Here is a 15,957-nt window from a genome sequence, read left to right on the forward strand (position 1 = left end):
CATCTATTGAAGTGTGTCTCTTCATCATGCCTTCCCTCTCCAAATACTACTTGCAGAGGTTCTCTTACTCTTATTCTCTTTCTGCCATCAGCCTTTATAATGAATGCTATTTTTATGGTTTTAAATTATATTTCTGTTTTTTTATTATTCTGCTGTAAATTGTGTTGACGCAATGTGATATATACATGTACTAACAATATTTGCATGCAAACATTTTAATGATATTTTGAAAGCCGTCAATTGATAGCAAATATTTTTTTAAATGAGCAGATTGTGTTTTATAATGTAATATTTCTGATCTATAATTTGCTAATATTATAAGTAAAGCTACTTGAAACAATATGTTTGGTTCCTTTGAGATAGTCTAAAGAGAAAACCAAAACCATGAATATAAACACTACTTTTATTTGTAAGGTTTTTAATAGAATCTTGCAAGTCTGAAAGCACTTCTCCCCTCCCTCCCTTGCCTCTGCTTTCCAGAAATTAGGGAGGGTCTCTTCTGACATGCTATCTCACCCTCATTCCTTCTATGACCTGAGATATCTCTTGAGATATTCTCTAGGCTGCAGTTCTTCCTTTGTCCTTTCTGCCAAGGTTATTCTCACAGTCCATTACAGGATGGATGGAGCATTAGACAACTATTCATTTTTTAAAATATTCTTTCTTGTACTCTTTGCAGAATGAGATGGCATTTATATTATAATTTAAATTATAATATATAATTATATTTATCAAATTCTAAATTTGATAAATATAATTAATTGATGTCAAAGCATTTCAGTATCACTGCCATTTCACAGCTAGAATTTTTATTAGTATTCCTTTGCATAGTTGATTCCAAAGTAGCTAGATTTCTTTGGAGATCATCCGGGGGGAAAAATGTAGTCTTATGAAGAACTGTAAAATTACTATAATTTTATAACCACATTAAATTTTATCTTTCTTTAGGAGACAGAAACATCAGATTTATTTCTACGTGAAGATGATGATGATGAAGATGAAGACGAAGATGAATCCCGCTCTTGGAGAAGATGAAATTCAAGAGGAAGCATATAATTTTAGAATTGTTCGAACTCCAATTTTTAAAAAATATTTAAAGGAAACCCATGAGCCAAAAATCTGTTTTTGTTTTTCGTTTTTTACAAATATATACATTAAGAAAACAAATGTGTTTGATATGTAAACTTAGCAAGTAAATAGCTATGATCAGCCAAAGGCCCAGACAAAGCTGTAAAAATGATTGTGATCTTATAAAAGTGAAATATATTGGTCTTTCAAGCCCAACTTTTCTTCATTCTGATTTTAAAGTATCAATTTGTTTTATTAAATATCAATGGCTTCATAGTTTTTGTTAGCAATGTGGAATCTGAGATGAGAACAATAAGTCAAATTCATCAACATTGTCTAGAATGTGTTAACTCAGAATTCCTTCCATTGGGTGGCAGGCACCTTAAGTAAATCTCAATTGAAAAACAATCAAGAATTGCACATATGTTTGTGAATGACCTGTTTTTCATATATTTCACTATCCAAAAGACGGCTATCAGAATGATAGTTCTTGCCAGCATTGGTGATAGTGATTCCTTTTCTTTCTTTCCCATCTTTACTCATTCTTTTAATTGCCATTAACATTGCAACTGACCAACCACTTCTGCTGTGATTTCACAGTTTAGTTCTGTGGAACATATCAGCCTTAAAAATCTATTAAAAATGACAACAGCAGGAATATTTTTTAATAGTATTGGTAATGTGAAATTACTTGTTTTGAAAATGCCCTATCTCTAGAATTTGTTAATGGCTGCATTTTATTTTTTTAAGGAAAAGCCAATCCAAGTACAACTCTCAGAATTGCAAATCAAAAACAATCTTGTTTTAAAATAATATATATTAAGCCAGCACTTAGAATAATATTGTGGGTTCAAGTTATAGCACACATTAAAAATTAATGTGGAGTTGATGAAAAAAGTAAAACAGTGATTTAATTCTTTTATCCACATGCTGATAAAAATGTGTCTAGTCTTCCCCCCTTTTTAAAAAACACCAAATACCGGTAATTCATGGTATAGATTTGGTAGAGTTTATGTTACTTTTTTTTTTTTTACTGCAAGGGCAATTGATCTTTATAATCCATTTCTCTTGCTGCCATGAAGTCTAAACATGTTCTCCTGTGCGTCATCTCTTAGTGCTTTTGTATACTGTATCTCATAGTCAGTGGTGAGGAAGTGTAACTGTCTGATACAGCTCCCCAGATAGCATACTATAGGACATGCTGATTGTGATTTTAAGAACAGTAATTAGAAACGTTTGAAGGGCCATTGTTATCCCCATCCTAGCAATAGATAAGAGCAGCAGGTTATGTAAGGAGCATATGATGTCACTGCATTTAAGTTAAGATTGATGAAGCAAGGCAAACAATACTGTATCAATCCCTATGCCACCTCTGCATTAATTCAAAAATGTAATTATATCTTTTAGGTTTCTTACATTAAGATTAACATAGTGGTACTTAATTGAATCAAATTGTCCAAACACCTAAGTGAGATTTCGGGTCTTGCTAACCCAATTTTTTTCCCCATCCCTCACATTTTGGGAACTATGTACATTGTTATAAAAGCACATCCCATTTGAATTCCATCCATAAGGGAATAAGAGTGTATGCTATCGGCTCTTATTTGCCCTTTATGTAAAGGCCTTTGTGTTCTAGATTATTGCTACATTCCTACTAATGTTGAATCTCAGTGAATTAAGTTATGACAATAAAGCACGAATATTGCACACTCTTTAACAGGCAAAGCCTTGCTTTTCTCCTGTTGCCTGTGATATCTTTAGAATGCTTATGGCTCAATATGTTGCCATCACATATATTGACCCAGCAAGAAAAACGCTTGAATCTGGACAGTTAGTTAATAATAGAGGGAACAAAGGGTTTATATATACATATATAGAGAGATACATACATACATACATACATACATACATACATACATACATACATACATACGTATATATGTACATATGCATACATATATATATATATATATACATACATACACAGACACACACATACCCATGTATATGTATATATATATAAAGAGAAAGAAAGATATACACATACATATATATATATTGTACAGAGTTTTTTCTTAGAAATGTATAATTTTGTAAATATTTTTGCTTTTTTGTGTACTAAAAACTACCAGCATCTAGATTTCCATAAGAATTCTTGTATTTTTGTATCTGGAAGATTACAGTTGACTGAAAGAAGCTGTAAGAGAAATTACCTAGCTTTTGGAACAGTTAGACTGGATGGGATTCCTTTTCATATGGTTTTAGATAACTTTTGTTAGCATGTTTTTCAGGAGAGAATGAATATCTTTATTCAAAAGTGTTAGCTTTTTTCATGGAGAAAAGATAGGGGCCAACAGAGAGATTTATTAAACTTTTTCCCATCTTTGCTTTCTTTCCTGTGTTTTTGACTATAAGTTGACACACATAAATCCTTTAGTGACAACTTAAATGTAATTTCTCAGCCTAGAAGCACAAAACTGAGTTGTGCCCCTAAATCTATGTATTAAAAGCATACTATTGTGTTACTGAGAATGTAAGTAATGGGCAGCATAGTGGTAACTCACTTAAGAAGAAAATAGGAAACTAGTTCAAAGTGACCTTCATTTTGATGTAACTATGAAACTCCCTATGTTGTGTATTAGAACTTGGTTTTTTTTTTAAAAAAAATGTTACTGGGTAACTTCTGGTACCACCTGCTGTGAAATTGTCCTTTTCATAGTCATAAGCCATAACAAAAAGCATAGTATAAATACACCCGCAAAATACCTTGAAAGCTAGGTATTCTAATAAAACTTTATTATATAAACTGTCCCTTTCTAACCACTTAGCAATGCATCATTCTATTGGGATTAAAAAGAATGTCATAATGTAAATGCTCAGTGAATCATCCCCTTAAAGCTTTACAAATATTAATGCTACTACTATATAAACTGTTGGTTTAACTGTGGTGTATTTTTTAATCTTTACATATAAAAATGCACAGCATCTGAAACTTTTCAAAACAAACAAACCATAATCGTCCACAAACCATGGAGATGCTTCAACATTTTTAATGAAATCATGTGAAAAGGAATATTAAATTCCTCTCAATGTATATTAACTTGTATTATAGTTTTTACAAGATTGTGAACTTGTGTAATAGTATATTAGGAGATATTGTTGGATTTCTAACTGTTTATACATTTAAATTCATACATGTAATGTTGGTTTTATTGATTACACTTTGAATTTCTAAGATGCATGTTGACTTTTTGCAATAAAGAGATAACATGGAATGGTTTAAAATTAAAAAAAAAAAGTTTGAATTGAAATTTGGAAAAGTAACCATTCCAGAGAAAAAAATATATACTCAGAAAAGAGCTGTATTGCTTGCTTTCTTTAAAGATGTGTACACCTGTGAATGCGCGCATATGGTGTGTGTACGTGTGTATATGAATATATGTTTATAAGGTTTATCATTACCAAGCTTAAAACGCATATATTTTGCTGCTCCAAATCTTGGAGTAACTCATAATAAAACAATCCAAGATCCATCCAAGAGACAAAATAGTTTCATGACCAGCCAAAATCAATATTGCGCTTTTCATCCTAAGTTTAATTTATCAAATTTAATGTATCGAAAAACAAGTTATGGTATCATCATCTTAAATAAGCTACCAGTATATAATGATACAAAATGTTGAATATTAGCAGTAGTAACCAGCTGAATAATACATAAACCTTAAAACAATATAGCAGGAAAAAGCTGAGATTGCATTTTTACTTTAGAATTCTGAAAAGAGCTGACTCAGAAAACATTTCCCTTTAAAAAGCCACTTTCTCATAAGTGTCAGTATATGATGTCCCCAACACCTTTCTTTAGAATTTCCTATATTATTAATTTGGCATTTTGGAATTCCTTGAGATCTGATTGTAGATTGAAATACTTTAAAGACTTGTGTAAATCCTAAATTTACATGCAAAAAAATTGAATTATCCACTTACAAAAACAGTTCTGACCCACTGTCCCAAATGGTTTTTTTCTGACAGGTTTATTATTATTTATCATATCAAAGAAGCATTTATCACTCAGTTAAATCTTACCTGCCCTATAATGTGTAATTGTCATCTAGGAAATCAGGAAATTCCATGCAGACAAGCTGTTATTCCACTGAATCAATGCTAAATCAATGCAAGATAATACATTCTTTGATGGATGAATATCACACAGGTTTTGAACGGTTATATCAGTCCATGGAAATAATTGAAAATTCTTCATTAACATCTCTTGCCCACACGATTGAAGCCTGGATAAAAAAGCCATCTAGAATAGTGATCCACAGATAGAAATGGCTCAACAAGCCATTCTCAAAAGAAGAATATTTATAACTCGTGGGTGACAGGAGGGCCTTGGTGCTCTCTGAGCTTAGTTATTTTGTTGTATATGTTTCTGGTTGGCCACTACATGGAGAAAATGATATGATGGGGAATTATATATCTGGGGCAGAGAAGAAGTAAAAGAATAAGAAATGGATGCCAGTTGACTTATTGAAAGCCGTTGATTAACTTTAATGGGAGCTTACTGCATATCTGGCTACATTTCATAATGTACAGAAGCTGCAGTGTAGCAGACTGAGAGCTGAACGTAGAATGGTTGGGAAATTAGACAACACAGCAATAAGTTGCATTCCAATCTTGTGGGAAGGGTTTATCTGCTTTAACTAAATGCCACTGTTTTTATATGCTATGTTACACTGGCCAATTCTGCCAATCAAAACAACCATCGGAACTCCCGAATTCTCTTATTCTTGTGTATTTTCACCTGCGCTTTGAAAATAAGACACTTTCAGTTTTCAGCCTGTAACCTGCCATAGTAAAATTGGATCTGAAGAAATTCCCACTCTAGGTCCTCGAGAGCAGCTTATCTTGTTCCATTTTCCCCCTCATTTTCTGAACCCTCTGCCAATTATCAGTTATGCACATTTCAGGTGCTTCTGTAGAACACTTTCTTTAAAAGGCTTCCTTCTCAGGATGGAGGGGAGCAACTCATTTTCTATTTCTCCATGGTGGGTGGAGCTAACCTCCAAGCATGGGAAGACACCGCCCTTTGGCCAATCAGGATAGAATTTGTATTTTGAAATTTTGCCCCTCTGCCTGCCTTCACTCTCTTTAGATTCAATCCTAAATTCAAAGGGCATGTGCATTAGTTCCATCCTTGGATACTACCTCACCAGTTCTTGTGGAGACTAATCGGCTTCTTCCTTGGAGAAATCCTCCCCAGCACTCACTATCTTTCCTGACTGGGTTGAGGTCCTCCCCAGCGCCACTTCCCTCTCATAGTACCTCCTAAAGCCCTCAGCGCCTCCTAGGTCCACAGCCCTCAGTCCCTGCTAGGTCCTACCTCAGTACCAGGTACATTTTAGAGCGAGCCACATGGCAAGCAGTTACCTAGGCCATCCTAAGGCCACAGCCCTAAATCGCTTCCTCTTGCCTCCAGAGGTCCTGGCAGCCATTTTAGTGGGGCCATGAGGTGCGTAGCCATCTTTTTCTCACCTACTATGGCAGACCACCAAGCAGGGGAAGGCCAGAGGTAAGTCAAAGAGTCCAGGTCCAGAGGAGGTGGATCACCAGAGCCATTCTATCTGGCTACCTCAATCCCAGCTGGAGAGGGATCATTCCCCACTGAGGGCCAATCAATCGACCACACATAAACAGCCAAGGCCTACTCAAAGGGCCCCCTCAAACGCCAAGGCTAGAACTAATCCCAGGGTCGAACCTAACCAATCTGGGCTTCCAGATAAGGGACAGGGCAGCATGGATTCCTTGCAACACTCAAACAATCCGGCCATCTGAGCTTCGGATGTTATGTCCTTGGATAACATCAATCTATTCCTAGGGGCCTAGATATGTGAGAGGTGCCCCTACCTGACAGGGTTGCTATTGAGAACAATTCTCCAGTCAATCCCCCTGAAGATAGATGCAAGAGTCGGGGTGCAGGATAGAATAAATGAGGCCATTAAGAGAAGAATCAAGGCTGGCATCAGGGCCTTAGGTCAAACCTATAATCTGTATAGTCTGAAGGGCAGAAGGGAAAAGAGGGACATGATCGAAACATTTAAATATCTTAAAGGGTTAAATAAGGTTCAGGAGGGAAGTGTTTTTAATAGGAAAGTGAACACAAGAACAAGGGGACACAATCTGAAGTTAGTTGGGGGAAAGATCAAAAGCAACATGAGAAAATATTATTTTACTGAAAGAGTAGTAGATCCTTGGAACAAACTTCTAGCAGATGTGGTTGCTAAATCCACAGTAACTGAATTTAAACATGCCTGGGATAAACATATATTCATCCTAAGATAAAATACAGGAAATAGTATAAGGGCAGACTAGATGGGCCATGAGGTCTTTTTCTGCCGTCAATCTTCTATGTTTCAGCCTGATTCATATTTATGACAGATGCAATGTCCCGAGGTCATGTGATCAACTTTTGCGACTATCTTTGCAACAAGCAAAGTCAATGAGGGAAGCCAGATTCACTTCATAACCATTTTATTAACTTAACAATTGCAGTGATTCATTTAACAACTGGCAAGAACGGTCATAAAATGTGGAAAACCCACTTAACTCACTTAGCAAGACAAATTGTGGTCGTAAGTTGAGGACTACCTGTGTATTTGGCATTTTCAATTACAACGGCCAGTTTTAATAATTGGGGTACTAAATCAATTCTGCAATGGTAATAGTGAACACACTAGGAAAAATAATGATGTTGCCTTTAAAATTCAGGCACCCAAGTGGCATACAGCAGGAAAGAACCCAGTCCTTAAATTTGAGAAATACTGTATACTTCTGCAAAATGGGTTTTTCATGCACACACCCTGGCAAGTATTTCAGACAAAACAAAAACAAAAACATTTATATAGGGTACAAAAACCAATGATACATTCAATATAAGTGATGGATCAGAAAGCAATGAACCAAACAATAAAAGACATTGGATTAGATGTGAGGGGGGAAAAAACATCCTTAATTTATGTTAGATCGCCTCCTTTCCCATCTCAGCTTATTTCTTTAAAACCTGTGGAAACACTCACAGACTTTGGAATGCAGCCCTCCTGTTTAGTTTCTGAATAGGCCCCCTTTTTCCTCATCAAAGGAAATTGTTTTGACTAAATGAAAAACATGGTTTTCTAAACTTCAAACGGAAACATGGATGCCATGCTGAAATGCTAATGTTACTTTTATTGAAATAGTAATAAAGTCTAAAATTCCAGGTACCAATGCTTCCTGAATCTTATGCGTAGGATTCTGGCATGAAGTGAACCAAAGCAGGTGACTTTGAGTCCTAGAAAGTGTTCTGTCGGGCTCTCTGGTAGACTCCTCCTGAAAATTCACAGGCACAAATTTCAGACACACACACACACACACACACACGTTTGAACATTCAAAACAATGTTCTTTATAATGAAACTTCACTTAAACTAAGCCCTCTTTTTGTATAACAAAGAGCACTCCTCTCCAAATAAACTGGTAATTGGTACAAGTCCCTTATCAGTTCTGTGATACTTATCTTGCAGCTGTGAGGCAATTCACAGTCCTTCTTCTTTCACAAAGTGAAACACACTTTGCTCTGGTTTAGTTTCAAAGCGGGGGGAAATTAGCACACAAAGGTCAAAGGCAGCAAAGCAGGCATGAAACACAAGGGTCCTCCTCAATGGCCAAACCTACAGGCTGTTATTTATAGCAGCCTCACTAATTACCACAGCCCCACCCAACCACAGGTGACCTCATTTTCTTTGATAATAATCTCTCAGTTGTTGTTGCCTATGCATGGCTCTCCGCATGTGTGGCTGTATCATTAACTCTTGTTCTGAATCCAAGGAGGAGCTAGATAAATGATCTCCTTCTGATCTGTCTGCCACACTCTCCTCCTCCCTGTCACTCATGTCTTCTTGGTCAGAGGAGCTTTCATCAGCAGATTCCATCGGGGGGGGGAGCAAAACAGGCCTGCAGCATGTTGATGTCTCCCCCACATCCACAGTCCTTGGGGCAGGAGCTGGGCCAGAGCTAACCACAACAGAAAGTGACAAGAAATAGCTCATTTATGATTACTATGGAGGAACAAGAAAAAGCAATTGAATTTTCTGCCTTTGGTATCTGGGGATATCAGTCATTGATAGCTAGAGGCAACAAAATGGCTCCCTTACGATCATTGCATCATGGTTTCTCAACCTCAGCAACTTTAAGATGTGTCTGTTATGCTCCTTTGGGCAATTTTAGAACCTGATCTATTTTAGAACCTGATCTCCTGGAGTGGAAGAGATTTAAATGTTCAAGAGTTTCACTTTTATTTCCAAAGCAGAGCTGAATATTTTTAAAATAGAGTATCCCAGGAGACAGGATAAAAACTGGAGTCCTTTCTACTTCTCTGTGGAGAAAGAGTGAACGTATCTCTCAGTTTCAGGCCAGCAGAACATGACCCATGTATTTGACCTGGCTTCTGTTAAAAGCGGCAACAACACTAGAGAGAATCTGATACACACAGGTCAAAGTGAGCAGACGCTGAACCAGAGGAGCAGGCTTCAATAATCTCTCTTAGACTAAATGTAGCCCTTTCAATTGATCAAGAATGGAGAAAAAGTTTAGGAGAAAGGACACATCTCCTTGTCATTACAACTGAGCTTGCTTATGCTAAACCACTCCTTTTTCACCAATTAACAGGCTTACTGTGTAAAATTAGTAATAACCTTTATTTTTGTTTTAATGATGTTAGTCTTCTTTGTAAAGATTAAAAAGCCAAAATATTAATAATGAACCTTTTAGTGGCCTCTATCCTCTACCAGTATTATGTGTTCATTTCTTAGCTTTTCAGTAGACAAAAAAAATTATAATGAACCTGCTTCTGAGCTGAATTGCAGGACTTCAATTCTTAGTATGTTCAATGAGAAAAATCACAAATGTTTGGGATGTCTTTGTAAAAACATATTTATTTATTTGTTTGTTTGTTTGTTTATTTATTTATTTATTTATTTATTATTTAGATTTGTATGCCGCCTCTCTCCGAAGTGGCTACATTCATCTCCCACTCATTTGTTTAAATGTTTGGGAACTTTAGATATATACTGCTCAAAAAAATAAAGGGAACACTTAAAAAACAGAATCATACTCTGATCCTGCAGTCATTTCACATTTGTCATTGTGATATAAATAGAGACTTTGCTAGTATATCTGTTGAAGCTTGAAGTGAAGGAGGCTTATAATTTTTCTTGGACATTTCAGGGTGAAATTTCTTCAAAGTTGTTTTGCAATTACCAAGTCTCTCCTGGGGAGGGCACAATTCTCCATTCTATGCCAACGGGAGCAGTCAATGTGCCAAAAGTCATTTCTGCTTCTTTGAGTCTGATATTAAAATCAGTTGAGCATGGTGGGGAGGGAACTTTCACTTTCAATGTGATATTTGAAACAGAATAAAGTCCTCCAACAGCACATGTGATTTGTGTAATACGTGTGTAGAATGTATTCGTTTTTCATCCACATTCTCAGATAAAGTATTCTCCATTCTTAATCAACTTTTGCTTGTCTCTTATTATGAAACCTAGGCCTCATGTTATCAGTCACATGAATTAATTTTTTTAAAAGACATTTTAATGCACTTATACTACAGAAAATCTCCTTCACTCATTCCGCCATCTGGCAGCAGTCACTTACCTGCCTGTTAGCCTCGAACTTGCAACATCCTGCCAGCATCCCTATTGACTTTTGTTATGGGGAGCCAGAAGTTAGTTGCCTCACCAAATGACCATGGGATTCAATTAACAACAGCAAACAGGACAGTAGGAGATCTGAATAAAAGTGAATAGGATATATTCAAGAAAATGAAGATTTGTTTATGGCAGAAGGCTAAAATTTATGTCGGGAAGTAATTAATGTCCTATAGGTTGTTACAGGTGTTTGAAGCAAGAATTTACAAGTGGTAATAGTTGCACAATTATGTTCCAGAGAATGGTCAAAATAGAAAATGAGACAGAATTTTTTTTTGGGCGGGGGAAATGCAATATTTTGAACAAACATGATTTGGGGGAAATTTGTTGTAACACATGAAAAGAATGGATGGCAAGGAACATGCTGAGGAAATAAAAATACAGTGATACCTCGTCTTACAAACCCCTTGTCATATAAACTTTTCGAGATACAAATCTGGGGTTTAAGATTTTTTTGCCTATAATTGTTCCAAATTATTTTCACCTTACAAACCCAAGCCTCCACCAATGGGATGCCCTGTCTCCGGACTTCTGTTGCCAGCGAAGCACCCATTTTTGCACTGCTGGGATTCCCCTGAGGCACCCCTCCATGGGAAACACCACCTCCGGACTTCTGTGTTTTTGCGATGCTGCAGGGGAATCCCAGCAGCACAAAAATGGGCACTTCACTGGCAACGGAAGTCCAGAGGTGGGGTTTCCCAGCGAGGGGAGCCTCAGAGAAATCGCAGCATCACAAAAACACAGAAGTCCGGAGGTTGGGTTTCCCTTGGAGGGGAGCCTCTGGGAAATCCCAGCAGCGCAAAAGGGGTGAGTTTTGGGCTTGCATGCATTAATCACTTTTCCACTGATTCCTATGGGAAACATTGTTTCATCTTACAAACTTTTCACCTTACAAACCTCGTCCCAGAACCAATTATGTTCGTAAGACGAGGTATCACTGTATAAGATTCAGCCTTTTGGAAAACCCACAAGGAATTAGAATAGCAACTATTGGGTAAGTATTTGCATATAAAAAATATCAGTTTCAAAAATGTGGTGTAAGAAGTCTATTTTCACAAAGGAATAAAATATAGCGGTACCGTGGTATTCAATGTTAATTGGTTCTGGGAGGTATGATGTGTGCCAAAAAACCATACAATTTTTTCCCATAAGGAATAATATAGAGAGTCACAAGGCAGCTGATACTGACAAGTTCGAACTTGTGCATTGAGTGCCAATCAAATGGTGGGTTCCGGGACAAAATGTTCATGTCAAAATATGTTGAGTACCAAATTTGATGAGTTTCAAAGCAGTTGAGTACCAAGGTACTACTGTATAAATATAAATGAAAAAGAATCAACATAAATAAAGGCATGATTGAATTGCTCTGATTGTTTTTGATGAAAGTCTGAAATACAGTGGTACCTCTACTTACGAACTTAATTCATTCCATGACCAGGTTCTTAAGTAGAAAAGTTTGTAAGAAGGAGCATTTTTTCCCATAGGAATCAATGTAAAAGCAAATAATGCATGTGATTGGGGAAACCACAGGGAGGGTGGAGGCCCTGTTTCTTCCCAGGAGATTCCTAGAGAGGCCCCAATGAGGCTTCTCCCTGCCTTTTCTGGTTACAGTTTCAGAGGTTCAGGTTTGTAAGTAGAAAATGGTTCTTGAGAAGAGGCAAAAAAATCTTGAACACCCGGTTCTTATCTAGAAAAGTTCATAAGTAGAAGTGTTCTTAGGTAGAGGTACAACTGTAATTGGTAAAAATCTACACAGGGGTAGGCCAGGGATCCCCAAACTTGGCAACTTTAAGACTTGTGGACTTCAACTCCCAGAATTTTCCAGCCAGCTATGTTCCCAAATTTGAAGACCTCTGGATTAGGCGGTTCTGAATATGGAGCAGACCATTTTTGGGTAGAATTAAGAGTAGAGCTTGGGAAAAATAGACATAGAAGAAATGGAAAGATGAGAAAGAAACATGAGTGAAAACAGAACTGGAGCAAAAAGTATAATTCTCATATGAGAGAACGAGATAGAGACAAATAAAACATCTCCTAATTTAACAAATGAAAGGTAGATTTAGAAAAAGAAAATGTGGACACTCCTTGGAACAGAAGGTGGGGAAAAGGTCGGACATAAATGTTTGGAAAGTATGAAACAGAAGGTTTGAGATAGCAATTAAGTGAGAAAAATGTATTGAAATGGATTACTGCAACAAAAATAATTCCGCCTCCTTCATGGGAAGCTCGGCACCAGCTGGCAGCCCTTTGTGTTGACTCACGAAGGAGGGGAATGTGGAGGAGCAGCCACAGTAGCTGCCGTGGACAAAGAGGGAAGAGCTCCGCCTTCCCTGTGCAGCACAGGCGGCTACTGTTTGTTTGTTGTGAGCCGCACCGAATCTGCGGAGAGGGGTGACATACAAATCTAATAAATTTTTTTTAAATTATTATTATTATTATTATTATTATTATTATTACTATTATTACTATATTATTATTATACTATATTATTATTATTATTATTATTATTGTTATTATTACTCACCTCACTGTGCAGTGGCAGCAGTGAGAGGATTCCCCACTGTCCCCACCCCCATGATTCTAGTGTAGGAGGGTATCTGCTTGTGTGAATGTGTGCGCGCATGAAAGAGAGGAAAGAGGAGGAAAAAAGAGAAACATGAGAGAAAGAAAAGGAGAAAAAGATGAGAGAGGAAGAAGGATGAGAAAGAGAGAAGGGGAGAAAGAAAAAGAGATTAGTGAGAGAAGATGAGAGAGACAGAAGATATATATATATATAGAGAGAGAGAGAGAGAGGGAGAAAGAAATAGAAAGACAGAGAGTGAGCTACTCTCTGTCTTTAAAAGAAAATAGAAAAATGGCTCTTTGGACGTTGAAGGCTGCAGACCCCTGCTTAGACAAACCCCATTGGTATTAAGCAGTGATGGGCTACCAAAACTTTTACTACCACACTGTGGGCATGGCTTATACATTTTGTTTCAACATCTTTCAGTGCAATTTGGGTGTTTTGGGGTGGAGCTCCATTTTCGCTATCCCACTGCATTCCCCCCCCCCAGTCTGGGCAGTAGCCCACACCTGCTTATCTATTATATAAAGTGTATGTACACACACACACACACAGATCTTCTAAAATTATACACATTCAACCTCATTTACTGCGATAGGAAAAACATACCCAGAGCCCAGAAGGGGAAAAAAGAAAAAAAATATCAAAATTTTGCTACCGGTACTGCGTACCTGACCATACCCATAGGAGCCCACCACTGGTGTTAAGTGAATCTTGTGGGCATTAAGCAAACATGGTTGTTAAACATGTCCATTTTCCCCATTGGGCATTTTTAAACAGAAACCAGAAGAAATTGTTGGGAACTGGCAAAAAAAACAAAAAAAATCTCAATCACATGACTGTGTGGGATGTTGCAATTGGTCATAAATGTGTGTGTGCACATGTGCGTGTGTAAAAACTCTAAAAATAGGTCAAGTACCTCTGAGGAAATGAGTCATAAATTTGAGCACTTGCCAAGCAACTGGCCATTAAACGAGGACTATTTGTATTTGGTTTGCCTTAAGGGTTCAGATCTGTATGGAATCTGGTTTCCTTTAATCCTTTGGGGGATTGTAAAAGGTCCAGATGAAGGAATCCTCATAGGAGGATCTAGGATCGTGACCATTTAGCCACACCCACCCAGTCACATGACCATCAAGTCATGCCCACCATCACATAACCATCAAGCCATGTCGACAAAATAAACCACACCCATAGAAGCAATAGTAAAAAGTTCAGAACCCACTCCTGAATCACATGACTGCCACACCACTCCCAGTCACATGACCATCAAGACACTCCCATAAAAATAAGCCACGCCCACAGAGTGACAGTAAAAACATTTGAATCCCACCCCTGCTGAAACAGGAGACCCGCCACCACGGAGGTCAAATTCACTGCCTCACGTTGCCATCATGTCATGTTTCACAACATTTTCCCCCTTCACGGAGCTGGGATGTGCATGGCCTGTGTGTGATGCATCCAGCCTGCAGGTCACCAGGTTGACACCCCTTCCCTATACAATTTGAGACCAGTGTCTATCTAGCCTCTTCTTAAAAACCTCCCGTGATGGAGCATTCACAACTTCTGAACTTGTAATTGTCCTAACTAGATTGTTAATTGTTCTCACTAGATTGCGAACTAGATTTATAACTTTTCCTTTTCCTATCTAATTTCTTTAATTCTTTTGAGCATTATTTATTTCTCGCCTTTTTTTCCATTTCGCATGGTGCTGTTTACACTGAGAGGGAATCACAGGATGGATTTCATGGTATTGTCGAACAGTTAGAAAATCCACTGAAATGCTATGCCTCGGGATGCTAGAGAGTTACTTCAAGCAGGCCACTTCATCTCTGTCTGTCAGGCTTAACTGCATCCATCTTCATCTGCAAGTGGAATCTGAACTCGAGTCCCCTGAGAGGAAGGTGGAACGCAAGGCAAATCCCTTTTATTGGAAACCAGACAGAATGGTTTTTATGTTAATCTGCAGATAAACATATTTAAAAGCAATATCTGTTCTGACCCTAGCAATGCTCACTCAAGAAATGTGATACTTTTCATAATATTTTGGCAGTTTTATTTTATTTCCAATATAAACTTTAATGTGCTTTTCCAGCCACCACACAGATTATGATGATCTTTCATTTTTTTTCTCTCGTTTTTTTTTGGAGGTGGCCTATACTTGTTTAAATTATTTCTTCAGCCATTCTTTTCTTTTAACCATACTGGAAAATGAAAATGTGTTGTATTTATTTGAAGCTATTGTGGATTTCAATTTGTGGGGTTGTAGCATTACTGAATGGATAGAAAAGGCTGATCTAGCAGATTGAGCTGGACCACTTTGACACAGCATGCATAACACAGGGCCATTTCCATACTTTCAGTATCGGTAGGCAACTGCTTGCATTTAATTTCCTTTTGAGCTTTGAGCCTTCTGTTCATGACAGCTCTGCCTATCTATCTATCTATCTATCTATCTATCTATCTATCTATCTATCTATCTATCTATCTCTATATCTAATCTCTCTCTCTCTACAATATATATGTAGATTGTTCTGAGTTCGGGTTTTGCCCTGTGTAATATTTTGCATGTTTATGCGACGTTTC

The 15,957-nt window shown here is 37.3% G+C and overlaps 1 protein-coding gene across 6 annotated transcripts in view; it reads left to right on the plus strand.

Moving 5' to 3' along the window:
• The window catches only part of RBM27 (RNA binding motif protein 27), a 42,816-nt gene extending 38,391 nt beyond the window's left edge, over window positions 1–4,425 (plus strand). For all 6 annotated transcript variants that reach the window (XM_070739360.1, XM_070739359.1, XM_070739361.1 and 3 more), the window contains one exon: window positions 949–4,425. In XM_070739360.1, coding sequence (XP_070595461.1) covers window positions 949–1,035 — 87 coding nt within the window. In that variant the 3' untranslated portion in view covers window positions 1,036–4,425. The remainder of the gene's footprint in view (window positions 1–948) is intronic.
• The last annotated feature ends 11,532 nt before the right edge of the window (window positions 4,426–15,957 follow it).

Source organism: Erythrolamprus reginae, chromosome 2 (genome assembly GCF_031021105.1).
Source record: "Erythrolamprus reginae isolate rEryReg1 chromosome 2, rEryReg1.hap1, whole genome shotgun sequence".
Classification (NCBI taxonomy): domain Eukaryota; kingdom Metazoa; phylum Chordata; class Lepidosauria; order Squamata; family Dipsadidae; genus Erythrolamprus; species Erythrolamprus reginae.